The sequence below is a fragment of the Myiozetetes cayanensis genome, unplaced genomic scaffold (assembly GCF_022539395.1).
Source record: "Myiozetetes cayanensis isolate MyiCay16 unplaced genomic scaffold, myiCay2020 scf4, whole genome shotgun sequence".
NCBI classification, from domain to species: Eukaryota; Metazoa; Chordata; class Aves; order Passeriformes; family Tyrannidae; genus Myiozetetes; species Myiozetetes cayanensis.
This window is the reverse complement of record NW_026087631.1, coordinates 49598391-49618241: the sequence shown is the minus strand read 5'-3', so window position 1 is coordinate 49618241 and position 19851 is coordinate 49598391. Positions and strand designations below refer to the sequence as shown.

Genomic DNA, 19851 nt, shown 5'->3' with positions numbered 1-19851 from the left:
CGTTGCTCACCACATAAAACAGACAAACAACTTCTACTTAGTTCTGTATTGCACACTTTTGCTTTGCATTGATTTTTATTAAAAAAGAAAAAAACTATTTACTGTTCTTAAGTTGAATTTCATTATTTAAGCAAAGAGTGGTATATAACTTAAATTAAAAATATTTTTTACCTGGTACAGGCTGTCTCTCATTCCATTCACTTGTGATTAAAGCTTCCAGGATTTTTATGTGGTGTTCCGTATTATCAGAGCTGCAAGAGATGGATTAGGCAGTAAGAATTAGGTGAAATGCAAAAGTTTACTTTAGAATTATTCAAATAACATTGCAAAAATTCACAAGGCCCTCACGTCAGAAATATGGTCAGAAAATTACTTAATTAAACTTATTTTTGTATATAACTAACCCATATTTGCAGTAGAAAATATGATAAAGATGACCCACATACCTTGTGATCTGGAATCTGAAAAGCAGAGGGCTGAAAATTTCAGCCAGAGACCTTGCATTCAAAAGATTTTTGCTGGAGGCTTGACAAACTCTGAGGAAATGTTTGAGCAAATACTGGAGTGTGAGCCAATATTGGGGAGGTATATTTGGAGATCTGATGAGTCTCTTCAGCAACTGAGCATACTCTTCTGAGCTCTGTACTTCTGCAAGCAAACAGATAAAAGGCTCTTGAAATCAGCACAGCAACATTCAAGTAAAATGAAACTAGATGAGACTCCTTTAGAAGCATCAGTTTTACAGAAGAAAATAATTCTGCCCTTCATTAGTGCCGTAAGATTTCTTTCGTCTTTTAAAAAGTAAGGTGCTCAGAGCAGAGTGAAGAACAAGTATTTAAAAGTCGAATGGAAACAGATATGCATTTTGGTAAAAACCGCAATATGTTCAGAGCGTACTGGTAGAAGTCTGTCTTGTGTTTAGCGTTACACATGATTGGGTAATGCAGAGATGCACTAGATAAGTCTCACAGGTGCTGTTCTAACTTTGAAGGTTACCAGTAACAATATCCTGTCCTGAGATATATAACAGAATACTTGGCCCACGTGCTGAAAGACTATAAGGCATACTTGTTTAAAATGACCACTGTAGATGATGAATCTCACATGCATGTATTTCTCACTTCATAATCTGCAACTCCCAATGTAACACAGCGCTCCATGACCTCTAATATATTTACTTTGTCAGCACTGATAAAAAGTTAAAAATTAGCTTTCTGCATACTGGTAAGTCCTTGATTTTTTCCCCTAGTTCTTCTATAGTATTTCTACTTACTAAAACAAAGAGAAGTGTATAATCCCTTGTATTTTCCATTATGTTTACATAAATAAGTAACCGAAAAATGCAGAGTAACGTCTAGTTCTAAATTGAAACAGCTTTCATCAAAAGTGGTGAAGATATTCATGTTTTCTGAGATGTTGCCACATTGCTCAGTACTGTGAGTGACAGTTGGACCACCAGATATTCAGAATTCTAATAAAAGCTTTTTTGTTTGACATTTGAAATAATGTGATAATCATACCTTGAGCTACAGAAATGTCACTGCGAACAGCTGCTGGAATGATGGGATTTGGCAGGTCCAGAATATACCTCTTGAGAACATCTGATAAAGTATGCACATCAAATGTCTCTAAATCTAATGAAGAGGCATCTAAAGGGAAAGAGCAACATGCTTTTTAGACTTTAGAAACTGGAAAAAATATACAAAGGTCATTATATTAGAGCTTCATAATAAGCCAAAATTGCTAACTTATATCTGGTTTATGGGAGACAACTCATAAGAAAGAATGTAAGACACCAAGAAACGTATTTGAGACTAACAACATATGGTGTTCAACACCATGTCCAGGCCTTTAGCATGTGATGAACCAAATGGCTTCCACAGCTGTACGTGGCCTTCTGCCACATACAGTTCAAGGCTGAACTCAGAGTAACATAGTGACTTGCTGCGTGTTGGAAATGTAATGGAACATCAGAATATTTTTAATAGGTCTCTCTCTGTTTTATGTGTAAATATTTTGTGTAAGAAGTAAGTATTAATCAAAGGTTTGGTCAAATGCCACTTCTCTACTGGTAGCTACTTCTATTATGACAAAGTTTGATTAACAACTTGGGGCTACAAGTCTGTAAATATTTATGTGAGTAAGTTGAAACAAATATACACGTGCAGAACTTGTGCTTGGTGTTTTATGCAGCTGTTAGGATTTATCTTGTAGAACCTGATACCCTTCAAGGATAGTTATGTCTTGGGATAACGTTTGGGAGTGTCACATAAAGGAGTATCAGCAGTAAAAACAAAACTAGGAAAATATAGAAATCCTTAGTAGGACCTAGATTAGGGTTCATCCTGAAACATGAAACTCTGGCACAGTAGAGTCCTCAGTGTTTCCAAAAAGATCCATATTTGGTTCAAGAATTTAGCGGCATTAATGCTGATCAACATTCTACGCTAGCCAGGTCCTCTGTAAAGTAACTCATGAACCCATTTGGCCAGTTTAAACTAAAGTGAACAGGGAGGTAGAGGAAATCAGATATGTGGTGCGTCTACAAATACTGTGAAATAAGGCAGCCAGGAGAGGGTAGTGAGAAACTTAGTGCTACTCCACCTCCTTTCTGTTTCCCCTAAATAAAAATTTGCTCAAATCTTATTGGAGACCAAAGAATTTGCATGAGAAAAGAGACATCATGAATATTTCAGATGATAAAAAACTTGCAGTGTGGGAATAAATTCTACAAGAGCAATTATGTGTCAGAGAATCCAACCACAAATGCTTCAGAAACAGTTTTTATTAGTTTTGTTGCTCACCGAATGTTTTTTGTTTCATAAGCCAAGTTAAATCATGCTTCTTCAGTGCTGACCATTTCCTTGAAGTATATCCCAAATTATTAAAGTGAGTACACAAGCAAGAATAAACTTACCCTGCAATTCTTCAGGTGTAATGATATAAACAGACCTGACCTCTTCCATCTGCCGAGCTGGCTAGGTGCAAGTCAACTTTGATTTTAGAGCTAGATAGCACTGTGTTGATGCTAACAGACACTTATCCAATTATGGAGAGCATTTTAACCGTTAGCAGAACAGCACGCTAATGCAAGTTCAAAACTTTGAGACTAAAGATGACTTTGCTCTCTGAATTAGCATTCTGCTGATTCAAAGAGAGCAGGTAGAGGAGATGAGATCTGTCTGAATCCATGTACCTGGATACCCACTGCACTAGCTCTGTCCTGGAAGATTCTGATTCTTTCTTAAAGAGAAGTCAGAAAGAGACACTGTTGCTAAAGGCTGAAATCCTGTTTTTGTTTCTCAAACCTAACTACATTTTAAGTAAAAATACATGTAAACCACAAGTTTTTGATCTTAGGAGATAGATGAACCTTTCATAAAAGTACATCTTAGTTTAGAAACTTAAGAAAGGATGCAGATAAATGAAGACACACATTCATATTGGTGCCACAGAAAATCTGCATTTATCTGGACTGAAAAATACAATTACAAACTAAAAATATGGCTGCTAGTATGAGGCTGCTAGCACCACAAGCATGTCTCCTCTCCCTGCTTGTACACATATACTTCTTTTCTCCTACCACAATCAGCAGAGGACAGCATGCCCTTTTGTTTTGAAAGAATAGACAACTCATCTCTTATTAATTTTGTTAATATTTGCAATTATTAAAAATGAAGAGACTAATTCACAGTTTGAGCTTGCTTTCTTTGTCCCTTTTGTCACCAAGGCATGTAGCCAGCTTCACTTCCCACCCCTTGTATTTTTGTGCTCCTTTAACCAAGTGAAAGCTCACACCACACACTGCACCCCAGCTCGCCAAGTTGAGGTCAAGCACTCCTCCTGCAATAGCTACTGATCTCTCCTACTGCAACAGAGTGCTGCCAAGCCAGTATATTCTGGCCTGAAGCAGTGTTAAAGAGTATCAAAAAGAAAAGGAAATATATTTCAAGAAACTTAAATGCGTAAGTGATATTATTGGTGTAGTTGTGTTTCACTGTCTAAAACCTGAGAACCCAGCCTACAATATTAATTCAATTGTCTCTTTGCCTTCCAGTATCACTCTGTAGCAGGGCAGGTAATGTGCTGTTATTGACATCCCACCTACTGGACCAAAAACTGCACACACAGAACTATATGCAAACAAATGACCATTTGTTTACAAAATAGTAACCTGCAGCCTTACAGGAACAATGAATCATTATCTTGACTCTGAACAAAACATCTTTTTATTCTCTGTATATCTAGATTATCTGTCTTTGAAGAAGCAACACGAATGCAGAGATTAAAATAATTATTCTTGGATAAAAATCACACAATGGAACCATGAAGAAAGAATCTGTAAAAGTGAAAAATACCTTTCATATTAAGTGTAAAAGAAAACTTTTTACTTATATATATCTGTCTTTTTAGTACTATATTATTGAGAACCAGCACATATGAGTGGGGGAGCAAAGAAAAGAGAAGTGATCTGACCACAAAATCTGTCTAGTGCTTTAAGGATAACTGTACTTACCACATTCAAAGATTTGTCTTAAGTCCGTTGAGCTGCTTGAGCCCTGTGCTCCATACAAAGTTGAGCACTCCAAACCTTCAAAACAAAATCAATGGGATATATTAATATTTCAGTGACTGTTGCTCTGACACAATATATTTCTCTTTTCTTCCAGAAGTACTTACAGTGTAAATTAGCAACATTCTTCCACCACCATCCACCTACCACACTAAGAATGCATCTGCTTTTTAAGGCTGTAATACAGCTCCTTGTACACTCAAACTGCTGTGTCTGCAGAAAAAAGCTGGCCAAGGAAGATCAGAAATGCCAGCAGTCCCAGGTATTCTACACAGCTACCCACTGGCCAACTGTAGAAGGCCAGGACTAAGAAACAGATTCACACTGGTATGAGAGAAAATATCTGTATATGTCACATGATATGTCTAATAATCCCCCTGAATAAAAGACACCAATAAAGTGTTTTTGCATGAAAGGTATTGTTTACAACTTTCCTATTTCAGTGAAAATAGAGAAGACACAAGGACCCTGGTATGCAGAGCGCTGATGTGGTGTTTCCTGAAAGCAGCAGTTACTTATGCAAAGGGTTGCTAAATACTGACCCTTCTCACTGATATTAGCAAGCTCCTATTCATTCAGAAAAGGCTTATGCTCTCTTAGAAGTGTCAGAGCAGTATGTGAGAACCTATGCACCAAGGACAGCAGCCTGATTCTGATCAAGAATATTGCTTTTCCTCTAGTTCCTGGCTTAGGACCCCTGAATGATCAGGACTCACAGAAGCTGGTCCTTACCTCACCAGGACTATGAAGTCAACATCAGAGGAGGTGCCAGGAGGACAGAAATAGGGTAAAAGAAGTAGAACACAGAGAAAGAAAGAGGAAAGCTTCAAAATGATGGGGAGACATCAACATGGGAAAGTGGGAAAGAAAAAGACCATAAAAACAACACTGGCTGGCTCAACATGCAACACCAATGAGGAACTGGCTCCTGAACCATAAAACCATAAAGCTCTTGTAACTTTTTCATGTTTTATTATTTTCTTTGCTCCATGCTTTGGGACAAAATATTACTTGTTTCCCTGTGTGGCTGTGTATCCAACTCAATATTATGAAGGCATTTCCATAACCAGCTGGTTAGAAAAAACAAAACAATACCAAACCCTTCTCCCTTACCTTTTAATAATACTCATATTAGTTGACTTATTAAATGTCATTTGAGATAAGCTTTGGTTTTGCTCCTACAGTCCAAATAGCTCTATTGAGCAGAAACCAGTGCAACAGACCTTAAATGAGATTATTTCAGGTATTAAGTAATGTGATGCATTATCAGCTCTAGAAAGAGGAGATGCCAGCTCTGGATCCAATTCTGCAGTCTTGGTTCACATAAGCAACAGAAAACGTTGGTAGATTGTTCTTCAGCCTACCTTTCTTTTCAATGGTCTCTACTAACTTGACAAGAATTGGGGGAGCAACATCAGGAGGTGCAAACTGCTCTGTAAGATCTGGAAGTGAAAAAGCTGTAAAAGAAAAAGAAGAAAAATAAAGCCAAGCTACAGGTGAATGCCATTACTGTTTATGAAAATAATGACATGTAATGCAACCACTTAATTTAATAACAGAATAAACATGCCACGTATCAGGGCCACAAGAGAAGACTCCATAAGCAATCAGAAAATGGAATAAAAATTATGACAATTGCATATTTATAGCATTTTCTATAGAACATCACTCAGTCCTAGAACAGAACTCTCCGTACTGTGTGGGAAAAGAAAACATAATGAAAGTTTGTAGTCTGTGGTTGTGCAGAAATACAATGCAAGGAAAGAAAGAAAAAAATCTTTTGGTCTGAAACATTTACATACAAAACAGATTTACAAAGACCTGAAAGACCAGCAGTAGAAACAAGTATTTCACACTCGTAAAAAGTTCAACAACTTCTTTTTATTTCAGTTTTCAGGCATTACACTACTAACAATCTAGTTTACTTACAGCAAGAATTTCCTTTTCTATGAGGGCTGCTTAAGAATAAACAGCAGTATAATTGGAAAGGGACATTTTGTAGATTCAAACAAAACTGCATATAGATTTTATACAAAGTCAGTTTTCAAGCAATCTAGTTTCTTCATGAAGAGAACATACTCTATAAAGGAATGTTTTGGCTCTGTGATGTGAGGGATGATCTATCTCTAAATAAACAATTTTTGCCAAAAGAATAATTCAAAAGTTTTAGAGTGGTTCTGTTTAATACTTGAAAGCAAGAATGTTTACATGAAGATATTAAACTACTGCCAGAAACATCTGGCATAGTTTGCTGGATTATGATTGATAAACAAAGTTTAATCATGAAGTAAAAATTGCCAGTTGCCTAAGTAATGGTAATCTCTGTCCAATTAAACTCACCATGGACAAACAGCCATTCTTAAACACATATACACATAGATGCCTGCATGGATATGTATACATACATCTACACCCCCCCCCCATTCTTACAAGACTGAAACTGAACAAAGTGATGAGGATAACTAAATAAAAGCAGAAAAAATCCTAACAGCAAAGTGTGAAAAATTTTGACATAGCAAAAAAAGAAATAAAAATACAACAAATTGAGAATGAGAAAGCAGACAATTTTGGCTGATAATTCACCCTATTTTGGATTACATAATTTCATAAAAATGTAAACAGTTTTACTGTGGTTTAACCCCAGCCAGCAACTAAGCCCCACACAGCCACTTGCCCACTTTTCTCTGGTTGGATGGAGAAGAGAATCAGAGGGGTAAAAGTGAGAAAATTCATGGGTTGATGTTCAGACAGTTTAAGAGGAAAAGCAAAAGCCACACACACAAACAAAGCAAAACAAGGAATTAATTCACTACTTCCCATGGGCTGGCAGGTGTTCAGTCACTCCAGGAAAGCAGAGCTCCATCATGTATAATGGTGATGTGGGAAGACAAATGCCATCACCTGTATACTCCCCCAGTTTCTTCCCCCAGTTTTATTGGTGAGCACAATGTTATATAGTGTGGAATATTCCGGTGGTCATTTGGGGTCAGCTGTCCCATCTGTGCCCCCTCCCAACTCCTTGTGTACCTCCATCCTCCTTGCTGGTGGAGCGAGGTGGGAAGAAGAAAAGGCCTTGACATTGTACAAGCACCGCTCAGCAACAACTAAAATATCCCTCTGGGGTCAAGAGAGTTCTAACACCTGACCCACACTACAAAAAGACAAGTAACATGACTACATGCTAGCTACATTATAAGTCATGGACAAAATATAGAAAAACCTGACACTAGAGTCATACAAAGCACTAAAAGACAGCACTTTAAGGATTACAGCACTGTATAAGGATTATCTGCATAGCTTTTTAGAGGATAGGTTCCTTCTTTGGTGACACCTTAAGTGAGCTGAATAATGCAAATGAGTAGACATAATAAACTCTGAAGTTTTGTCAGATAGTTAACCTATATGTAACAGTGATTAAAAGCTGAATTCAGAGAAAGCACGTTATATAGGTGTAGCTGACCATCGTATCTCCAAGTATAGTTATTAATGCAGAACAAGCTACTCAGGGAAGAAATGGACTTTTCAGCTCTTTCCATCTTCAAATCACTTTCAGATTCCATCTGGAACACCTCTATTAGTTTAACATTGTATCTGCTTCATCAGACACAAGATGGGCCCAAATGAAAAATTCTGCCTTCAAAGCAGCTTCTGCTCAGGCATACTAAAATACAGACCATCTGATTTGTAATTTTCAGATCAAATAGTTCCTTTCAATCCCAAACTACAAATCAATCTTATGATGTGGGTAAATTTACTGAAAGAATAAATGGAAGATCAGAGTCATATCAAAGGGAATGAGAATACTTAAATTACGAGATACTAATGGCCTCAGAGAATGCTAAGGGCTTAAAATGGATCCCCTATATGATGGCAGAGGAAGAACAGGTTTAAGAGCAGAGCTTACATATTTTTACCTATGAAAGTAACTTTCTTCTTCCCTAGGCAGCTGGTTGCATTAAGTTTCTCCCTCTTGCATTAACAGCAACAAAATTTCATCATCTCTGAACAAAGATGCTCATCTCATAGTTCCAGCCGAAGGCAGCATTTAACCATAACCAACAGTCTAAACTGAAATTGAGAAAGGAGAGATAGATAGAGAGGACGGAAGTCAAACCTGACAGACATTTGAACCATATCAGGTGACAGCTTGGAAGTTCAGGGATCCAGGCTACTGTGCAGCACAGAGAATTGATTTCTTCCATTAACCAAGCTGTGCCTTCAAATGGTGGCAAGAGATAAAAATATCTATAAACAAGGTGTATTTAGAAAAATAATTTCATTTCCCAGTTAGATTTAGGGATTAAATCCAAGCAAAGCAAAGAGGAGAACCCACTGTCAGGGGAAGAATGCAGTTCACGGGAAGAAGCACCTTGCAAGGTGAAGGCAAGACAATACAGAAAATAGTTTGTCTCCTTGGGACATAATGGGGTGGTATAGACCCTACTTAGGTTACCTGAACAAAAAATTACTTTTCCTGCAACCTACCTGATGCTCCATGCTTTTCATCTAAACTTTAAGGAGAATTTTAGCTTATAAACCAGGTTTTTATCATAATCTGTTACTGAATATCTTTGTTGTACAGTGTTCATCGATCAATACTACTCTTAATTAAAGTGAAGGCTTTTGGGAACTATGCATTTCCCTTTATATTTATCCAAAATCTGTAATATGTCTATAGAATATGTGTATGCAAAACAAACGTCACATTGCTTAAAAAGACAGGTTTCCAATACTTCTCTGTTACCCTAAAATATGCATTTTAGGAGTTCAGAGGATTTCTGATGTCTCTTCCTCCCTTTATCCTATTTTTTTTCCAAAACTGGAAACTTCTATCTTCCAAAGACATTGCTGAACTTCAGATATGACAAGAAACTTTAAATGAATGACAATATATTCCAAAAGTAAGCAGTCTGTAAGATGCTTGTGCATTTGACTGAAAACTCAGGATATTCACCTATCTTTTAGTACTATGCACATGTACAAGCTCTGTGGCAAAAAAACCACAAACAACACACAAGACATGCAATGACACGTACAAAACCTGCAGTTACTTTCAGTGACAGCAAAAAACATCTAAGTCACATAGTCATAACGCTCCGCAACACAGAAGAAAAACACTCATCTCATCAGCACGTAGGAGATGGTAAAAGATGAGCAAATTAAAATCACTTAACCTACCACCTTTTCTAGGGTTGACTACTCATTGTAGCACCTCCGCTATAACTAGTGCAAACATCATACTGACTTTTGCTTTAAATTTTCCCACGTCTGCACCAAACAGAAAATTATGTTAATTTAAAGGTGGAAGGTCTCATAAAACACACAACAGTCAGGAAAAAAAAAAAAAGATTTAACAGTACTCACAGAACTGAAGCCACTTTATAACATTGACACTGAAGACAGCCCATTTGGAAACAGTCCATTTAAGTTTCAAAACGCTGAGAGGAAATCTCAGGGGCTAAGCTGAATAAAACTACACCTAAATGGGATGGGGCGGGGGGGAAAGAGGAATTTAGTCCTGGAGCTAGAATACAAGTTATGCTTCAGGAAGTTATGATTCTAGCTTGGGTGTTCCAAAAGAAAACTCAGCATGCATATTCAGATGTACAAAGGGAAAGGAAAACTTTTCAGACAGGTCACTTTTAGTGAAAGAGAACTGAATGAAAGCTCACATGCAAAATTTAATACTTGATTTCAAAATAATCTTTTGCTTTGAAGAGCACCGTAGGACAGCACAGGGGATTGGAGAACTAAATCCTCACTTAAGGATCTGAGGTACTTTGTAGATTCCTTTGCTAAAATCCAGTATCAGTTTTTCATTTAAAACAATTAATTTCCTCTCAAAACTTCTGGTTTTCTGTTGTTCTTTTTCTTTTTTTAATTCCAGGGTCTCCAAAATATTATGGTTCTGAAAACTATTATACATTTTTATGCTTCTTCCTAGGTGTGGTAGTGGGTCTCCAAATAGTAAGGAAGCTTCTGATGACACTTAACAAAAGCTGGATTTTCCACTAGCTCTATTTTTACCTTGCCACTGTGAGAACCAATGAGATGAACCAAAAATCAGTGTTCTCTCCAATCTGCAAACTCTTCCTTCTCCCCAGTACAGACAGGACGGAACAGTTCTAAGGCAATGGCAATGTGTGGGAGATGAGAGCATAACTTACGTTCAAGGGTTGCCAACACAGCTACAAAATGCAAGATGAAACCAGCACACAGCTGCACCTTTTGGAAGGGTTCTCAGTAAAAAGATACACTTTAGTCTTAGTACCTGGCAATGACAAGTGGAAATTTAAAGCTACAATTTGGCTTCGGATGCTTCTGAGCCAAATCTTTCATTACTGCTAGAAGAATAATGAAATGGAAAAATATATATAATAAAACCCCTTAAAATGTACAATCCACACCATGAAAAGGAGTTTAATTTCTAAATATTTACAGGAACTATATACTAACATCACTTGAATTTAGCTTTGAGTCAAGATTGCTCCATGAATGTTCTTGTTTTTCCAGAAATGGCATCAACATTTGTGTATGCATATTGCATTTGATGACAACACAGCTCTACATAAAAGTCTTATTTGAGAGCTCAGGTCTTCAGATGTTTATAACTCACTTATGTGCATGCAGATATACTCTTTATACATGCAACTGTATCCACTAACATAGTGAATTATTATGGATTTACACAAATCCTTGTTTGAAAATCATGCAGTAAGTCCAAACATGAATGACCAGTACTGAAATTAAGTATATTAAACATAAGCATATTAATTAATGCCGAAGAAGAAATATAAAGATAAGGATCGTGGTCAAGCAATTGTGACAATACCCCAACAAGATCAGCCAGTGAATTGAGAAGAAACAATGGCTGATCAAGCACCCAAAATACTTTTGTGAGTGGCACCATCAGTGTAATGTATTACAAGCTGTGGACAATGGAGGGTTTCCAACGAAGTTCAACACCCATGCTTGCTACTGAAAATTCTGGGAAACACAGGAGCTTATTTGATTGAAATACAGTTACTTCAGCAGTTATGGACTCTACTAGGTATGGGAAATGGAATTCAAACAATGTTCCACTATTATCACCTATTTTCCTTGAAACAGGATCCTAATGTCAATAAGGATCAGTTTACAATGTTGAATTCCAGTGAAGATGCATTGGAAACAAGGGCAGTTTGGCAGTTTTGCACAGAAAGCTCCGAGGCATCACCTTTAAGGCAGAGGTATCTATTGAGCGGGAGCCCCTGGTGGTCTAGTGGTTAAGGGCACGGCGCTGTCACCGCCGAGACTGGGTTCGATTCCCGGTCAGGGACACTTCCCGGGCAGATGGAGCTCGTTAGCCCTTAAAGGCAACCCATCTACGTCCTGAGGACCTCACTGCCACTGTCCAAGCTTGCTTGGTCCCGGCAGATGAACCTTAGGATTAAAGGGTGGGCTCAGTTCCGCGCACACTGTGTCTCACCTAAAAAATCCAATGCGCAGGCTGGAAGGTGTAAAGACCTTCCCCGGATCTTCGCTCACGAAGACTGGCCATTATTATTATCTATTGAGCAGTCCCAGACAGCAGTGCTTCAGGAGATTGCATTGGTTACAAAAAGCCATGCCTGCAGAAACACAAGTTCGGATGCCGGAAGAGTGGAAAGCACAAAGAGGTACCTCCACGCAGGTGAGGGCATGGCCTGAAGCTTCTCATGGCCCTGTGGTGGCAGCTGGTACAGATGCCAAGCCTCAGCTATCACAGCCCCCTCAGCACCTGCTTTAATCAGCTGGGGAAGAAAGGCCACAGGAGCCTCACAACACATCAGAGAGTGAGCAGAGTCTTACTAATGCAAAACTCTTAACTCTTAGTGAGAGCATTCTGTGGTCCATTGCAAGTAGCAAGTTCTCACAGGAAGTTTCAGTAGAACAGAATGAAAGATTAAAAAACCCCAGAACACTAAACCATATGGAGAAATTTTCAATAGAGGTCTATGCTTTGGGTTCAGTGTCAGACCAACACAGAATTAAGTCTGGTATTACAATTAAGTACCAGAGAGCAGCTCACTCTGAGATTTGAGGACTATAACCTTGCCTTGGCATTTGCATTTTCAGATAACCTAATAGTATTTACCAAATGATCAGTGTATAGAACTGCCCAACTTCCATTAGCAAAACGTTTTCACTGGGCAGGGATGAAAGACAAAAAGGAGAGAATGAAGACACAGTTAGTGTCACTGGGTGTCTCAGATAAATCAAGGACTGCAATACATTGTAAATTCAGATGCAACAGTTGGAAGAGAAGAATAGCTCTCCTTAGACCTTACTGACCTGAGGTGATTTAGTTTGGCTATAGTTAAATCCTACTAGAGGCTGAAAGCACCACTAAAACTGTCAGGAGGAAGAGCAGTTCAGGGCTCCCCTACCTTCTCCAGTACTGGTTTCATTAGATAGAATTTAAAACACAATATGGACAAATATGAAAGAGATTCAAGCTTCAGTGAATTTGACACATCATTACAAGTTGCTTAGTAAGTCTGTCAGCTATTACTTGTCTCTTATGAGATGTCATCCATCAAGCAGATTGCAGACTCAGAGTACCACAGAAGTCTTGGCAGCTAGACAAAACTAAATCCAGGAGAAATGAAGACAGGTGAAGACTATTGCAGCAGTAGAAAAAAGAATGTTTGGGTCCACCAACACTATCAGCCTTTGGGCTCACAAGAAGCCCCTTTATATGGAGGCAGAAAAATGTGTGAGACTTAAGATTTATTGTGATATGAATGACCCCAGAGCTATGAAAAGGAATAGGGAAATGATGCCTGCTGGTGCCCTTATATGATTGGGGTATAACCGGAAAGCTGGATGAAAATACCACCATTTTAAGATCCTTCAATATTATGCGACCAGTACAGTCTGCTTCTTCCATTGGTCAGTAGGTGTCAGGTATGAACTGGAGGACGAAGTGTCAACTGCATTTAAATGCTCTCTGTTACCAGACCAGGATGCTGCCGAGTGAGTCTGTCATCTCTGGGGTCAGATTCAGGCAACCAATGTCCTGAACCGCCTGCATGCAGGGTTAGGACTGCGGCTTCCAGTGCACCTTATCACCTGCCGTTTCATCCCTCATCTGTCGCCGCAGGACTTTACAACTGTGGGTATGACCCTCGAGCCTGCGCAGTGGATTTTTTAGGTGAGGCTCAGCTTGTGCAGAACTTGCTCAGCCTTGGCCATATTGATCATCACCATTGGTCTACCCTGGCCTCCAATTGAGAGGCTTGGAGACACACCATCTATAACGCTGCTGCTGCTTTTGAGAACACACGCAGGATCACTCTCAAGGAGAAAAGACAATGCAGAAAGAATCGCGTCTCGTCGATATCACCTGGGGAGTCTTTCTGCTGTGCCTTCTGCAACTGGACTTGTCTATCTCGCATTGGCCTTTTTAGCCATCAGTGCGCTTGCAGCAAGCGTGGGTAGAGCCCTTCTCAAATCTTCGTTCGCGAAGTCTAGCCATGATGATGATGATGATGATGTTAACAGACCACTGAAGATTTTAGCCACAGAAGGAAATACAGATCTGTATTGAAACAATGGTTTATCACATCTGCTGTCATTCCTCTCTTTACTCCATCTTCAATTCAGAAACACCTGACTAAAGCAAAACAGCCTTCCTGGGGCATCTCAATTACAACGTATAATCCTCATGGACAAAGAGTACTCCAGTAATACACATCCAACTTCAAATATCTTTGTAAAGCATCCATATTTCTACTGTGATCCTACATCAGTAATACCTAGTGATACCTAGAACTTATCCAAGGGGCTTATTCCAAAGGACAACAACAGCAGGAGTTCTCAAGAGGGCATGACCTTTTGATTCCAATCAGTCCCAGTATACTGCCCAAAACACAAAGCCAACATTTCCAGATTCCTCTGTGTGAGGTAGGTACTGACAAACATAGTCTATAAATTCAAAAAAAGGGCATCTCAAATTAACTTTTATAGAAAAATGTATGAAACATCATAATACGTGTGATACTTTACAGAATAAGGCAGTCATTCTTTCAGAAGGACAAATATATGCATAACAAGATGACATAATTTATAGTCAAACTCACTGAATCTAAGAAGGTCAGAATAAAAACTGAGTGTTACTTCATTTTATCCCGGCTACACATATATTGAAAAGAGACTACCTGCATAAATCAATGCTGTAACTGAGACCAGTAAAATACTTTGCCTAGATACTTTCCAGTGTTATCAACACATGTATACAAGCAACAATCTGATTGATAAAGTATCATGTGCATGGAGACTATGCAGGAAGTTTTGGGGTGCCAAGAGAAATTCCTCTCTTCATCCCCATTCATAAAGTTGTGCCAGCTGCACTCTCAGGCTAAGAAGAACAAGGGGCAACTATGTGAAAATGGGTGAAACAAGCCCAGGCTAATATAGATTAGTACAAGAAAATAATCCATAAACAAGAGGTGGCAGGCCTAGGCAGAAGAAAGCTTTGATTTGAAATAGAAAGTCTTACTTTATAACGTACCAATTCTCCCGAAAGAAACCTGGAGTATTTTTACCCTTCTCTGACACCAAAATGAATACTTGTCCTTTAGCTGCTGTCTTAATCAACTAAGAATTCCTCTAAGACAAAGCAAAATTAAAGTAGAGAGAGAAAGAACACAGAGATGGTGTCTGGCTTGAGGCAAGTCTACTTGCAGAGATAATCAGCGTAGCAAACTCACCAAGCAACAGTGTGTAGAGGTCTATATTCCATCATAACAGTTCAATGCTTTTAATAGTGGCTGCTAATCATGTTTCACACTTATTAATATTTCATAAAGCCCTATTTGTATAATTTATAGAAAGGGAAGCAATAATGCCTGTATTAGGAAGGAATTCTATACATAATATTCTATCAGATTAAACCTCAGTAACTTTATGAATTATGAGCTGTCAGACACTTTTTCATCTGCTACAGAACATACTTAGAAATAGAAGCTATAATTAAGACAACACATGTCCTTTGTTGGTTTCATCTGAAGCAGAGATAATTTTTAAAAAGCAGCCTGTAGTTAAGACAGTATTCTGGTTCCCTCTCCAGGTGAGCTTTTGCACTACTCCTTTTCAAAACAGAACTGAATTTAAGGCTTTAAATGGCTGCAATATTTACAACTATTATTAACATGATTAGGACTCATGAGCAGAACTGAGGAAAAAATACTAAATACAATATTCTGCCATGCAGTACACTGTATTATAACGCCATATATAATGCATAAACTGTTTTGCAAAAGAAACTCCCACCTCCCAAAAAAACAAGGAAGAGATGGGAAAATCACCTGCTTATTCAGCTGTTCTTTCAAGGAACTGTGAGATAAACGGAGTAAAATAAGAAATAAGCAGGAATGTAGTAAAAGGTATCTTTCTACTTCTAGGTCAAGGAAGGCACTCAATAAGCTGAGGAGCACAGAGGGGGTTCAGCACAGACACTGCTGGAGCTCTACCCAAGCAGGCTGGCACTGGGGTTTCAAAACTGCTGGCTTTCAGGAAAGGTGTATCTTACCTCCATCACATGGTCTGGAGTCCTGGCACAGCTTGAGGCTTCTCATGCTTTTTTCAGGTGTGGCGGACTGACAAGGAAATCCTTTTTAGTCCTCACTCTCAGGGATCACCCCAAGCCCTACATGACATGCAGAAGCACAGCAGTAGCAGTGTTCTCACATTCCTGATGAGCATCACTTTAAATGGGAGGACAAGTTATTGCCTCTAAATAGAATAAGCCAGCAAGAATCTCGGAGCATGATTCTGAGTGCAGAAAAAAATGTTTTAATAAGCCAACACCTGCTTTTCTTGTCTTATTGATGTCAGCAGGTTCGCTGCCAGGAGTTTACAGTCAGAGAGATATTAGCAGATGAGAGGTAAGCTGCGGTGTAGGGTACCTAGCTACTGCATCACCGCAAGCAAGGAAGATGATGACAGATGACAGAAAGGGAGGAACAGGACAGGATCAACTAAGTACATGGATCAGTAAAGTGCAAAATATTGCCTTTCTCGTCAAGTGAGGCTTGTTATATTCCTTCCTCCTCCTCCTTCAGGATTGCTGCTCCAATGGTAGAAAAGAGCTGAGCTCTGCAAGAATTCGAGTAACTCTGCCCAGTTCTCCTCAGAGACACTAACTGACAATTACAGCTTCTGGCAGTGGTTTGACATGAAACCATACATGGTATCAAGAAGGAAAACATGTAACACTGAATATTCAAGTGTAGTATGGATAGCACTGCTGTGAGGACAAACAGCACATTCCATTGGCAGTTGCATCTGCTGACTTAAGTATCAGGTTCCTCGCGCTTCAGTGTTACTCTTGCCATTAAACATCCAGATTTTAGTAGTATGCAGAAGTCCTTATTAGAATTGGAACAAAATTTGATAGATCTCTACAAACAAAAGCTCCTTGACTGGTCTTAACATTAACTAAGCATTGCTTTTGAACTGATGCCAGTTGCCTTCTCACTAACTACCACATCTGTTCCAAGGATATCAGAGCCATGATTTCTATTAACTTCTGGACTCCAGACTTCTTTTTTAATAAAGCAACTGTGAAACTCTAGTAAAAGTGTAATTTAGTTTAAAGTGACTAGATGTAAATTAATACATTTACGTGGTATTTTTGCTAGAGTCAATGTATAAGGAATCAGTGTCAAAGCTCCCCTCTACCTGCTGTCTGCTATACAACACAGACACATAAAACTACCTTATAATTATGAGCATCAAGACCACGTCAAGCACTCAAAACCTAAGACCACAAAGAACTAAGTCTGCATATGCAATTTCAGTTGATGGTTTTGTCTCTTTTTACATAATGATATAGCATTTTTCCCATGAAATTACCATGTGCATTTCAGTGCACAAAGGCCAGTGCTCTCAAGGGACAAAACTCAGCTGAAGAGCTGAGTTATTTATTACCTGGAGCATTATCCAGATTGTACAAGGACACATGGTAATTCAGTAGGCTTATATTCTCCTGTTTATTTTCCTCTTCAAACCTGAATTTTCTATCATCTCAACACGGCTTCTCATACAAAAATACTTTAGTCCAAAATTTGTTCTTGAGTTCTTCCCAGCAAGTGGGAAAGGAAATATATATTTGGTTGTTCCTGGAAACCTTTGACACATAAGAGAGAGGCAGCTGCCCACCTTTAAAGGGAAGAAATACTGAGGTATATCTCAAGAGGCACTTGAAAATTTTGGTTCTGTACAGCCCGTGGAGAGTCACGGTGACATGATTTCAATGATTTCCATTAGGTAAAACTTCACAGATAGAGTTTGTTCCTGTGGTGGAACTGCTCTTACCTAAAAAGCAGTTGCATGTCTTTTCTTCTGAATAGTCTGGCGCTAACCTACAAAGATTACTAACCTCAATTTCCTTTCCACATAAACATGGTGATGATTAGAACTGGTGCCCCAGAAGCATCTGCTCTTTAAAACCAAGACAGGACTACTGGATGAATGTTCACTGTGAGATACGGGGATTGCTGTAACACTGTTGAGAATGACACGTCCCATCTGTAAAGGATCCTTGTTCCTTATTGCTGCTTCCTTTTTTTTTTGGTACCATTCAATTTCTTATGCAAGGCCATTACCGGTTTGTGACACTAACTCTGTTTGAAAAGCATATTTAAAACCCTCTCTTTTTATTCAATAATCAAAATACATAAAAATTCAGAGTAATATATTGTTCCAGTCTGAAAGAATGCTTTGTTTAGCTACCTTTTTCCTGAGGAGAAATTAGTGAGGGGAAAAATGCCAACAAATCTGCCTCAAACTATCCACAGGCAAGCAATCTAGAGGAAAAGAATGGGCTCTTCACTACTTCAAGAAAAAGATAATATGCATTACTGTGCTTGAGAAGTCAAGTTGTTTAGATCTAGAAGATTTACATAAAAGAACTGCAGAAGCTGCTGACAGCTCCTTCACCTTTTGGGAATGATGGGAAACATCTGTAAGTACACTGAATGTTGAAAATAATGAGTGTATAGCAGTCGCCCAGAAAAAAAAATGCAAATGCAAACAATGGTAACAGCTCTCCAGCACCAGGACTTTTATTCAAGAAACTAATGCATTTGAAATCAAACATTTTTCCTCCTCTGAAAAAAAAAAAAAAAAAAAAAAAAAAAAAAGAGCTTAGGGCTGAGCTGCAACAACAGAACACAGCAATGCTGAAAGGTAGTCTTATAAGAAAGTAATACTAACTGAAGTCAGGATAAGGAGGTATGGAACAGGATTTCAGTCTGCACTGGGAGTATTCATTTGCAAAGAGATCAAAAGCAAGAGACAACACCTCTCTAAGAAAACCCAAGCATTGTGAGTACTTCAAATCTAAGAAATCCTTTTGCAACCTCCACACAACCCTACAGTGTTAAGAGTGCCTTGTAGTATAAAACAAAGAAAAATGTGTCCCTCTTGAAAACCAGCAGTGTGTTGTGAAAGAGTGACAGAGGAGGATAAAATAAGTGAAAGAAGTATTTTGTAAGTGATATTGAAAAATCTTAACTGCAGAAGGTCTCTGCAAACTAGAAAAAAAAATGTATCTGGTTAAGATCTGACATATTCCTAATGATCTTAAGCTCAGGTGGATATAAGGAAATAACAGCAGCTTTTTCAGAGAATAAATGAGGGAGGCAGAAGCTCTCTTTATGTCCTGTACAAAGACCTGTTTCTTCCTTTCCTTACTTCTGCTACCAAGCAGCTGTCCTACACTGTCTTTCTCTATCACAGTGGAATGTGTTGTAGATTTTCTCCAACTTCCCTGTAGAAAATTCATGAGGAATATGATGAATACTGTCTCTGAACTTAGTGGAGTACTAGGTGCACATGCCAACAAATACTAATCTCTTGCATATTTAAGTGCTGCTAGGGTACTGAGCTTCTACAGGTCACACATATAAAAACCCCAAACCACTTTTTCCACCATCATGTTCCTGACAAGAAAGTTAGCTGGTCTTCTAACCCATCCATATCTACAAATATAGTGGCACTATTTACCTATACATCTATCTCTATTTCCACATATGTACAGAACTGAAAGCTATAATCACTCAGTTGGCTCGGAATGTTAAATATAGGATGCAATAAAGGAGTAAAAATACATTCTTACTTGCACAATATGTGATCGAACACGTGAAAAGGCCTTCCAGCTATGACTCACTAAGATGTGGGTGGAGGTTTGTGAAGCTGAAAGGTTGCTGGCTGGAAGTAGTAAGTCTTCTTTCACACAGCCAGCAAGGACT

The 19851-nt window shown here is 38.6% G+C and overlaps 1 protein-coding gene across 4 annotated transcripts in view; it reads right to left on the bottom strand.

Moving 5' to 3' along the window:
• The window catches only part of PIK3R1 (phosphoinositide-3-kinase regulatory subunit 1), a 58837-nt gene that overhangs the window by 21570 nt on the left and 17416 nt on the right, over nucleotides 1-19851 (bottom strand). For all 4 annotated transcript variants that reach the window (XM_050330072.1, XM_050330069.1, XM_050330070.1 and 1 more), the window contains 5 exons: nucleotides 5938-6030; nucleotides 4517-4591; nucleotides 1521-1649; nucleotides 447-648; nucleotides 172-251 (listed from right to left, as the gene is read on the bottom strand). In XM_050330072.1, coding sequence (XP_050186029.1) covers nucleotides 172-251; nucleotides 447-648; nucleotides 1521-1649; nucleotides 4517-4591; nucleotides 5938-6030 — 579 coding nt within the window. The remainder of the gene's footprint in view (nucleotides 1-171; nucleotides 252-446; nucleotides 649-1520; nucleotides 1650-4516; nucleotides 4592-5937; nucleotides 6031-19851) is intronic.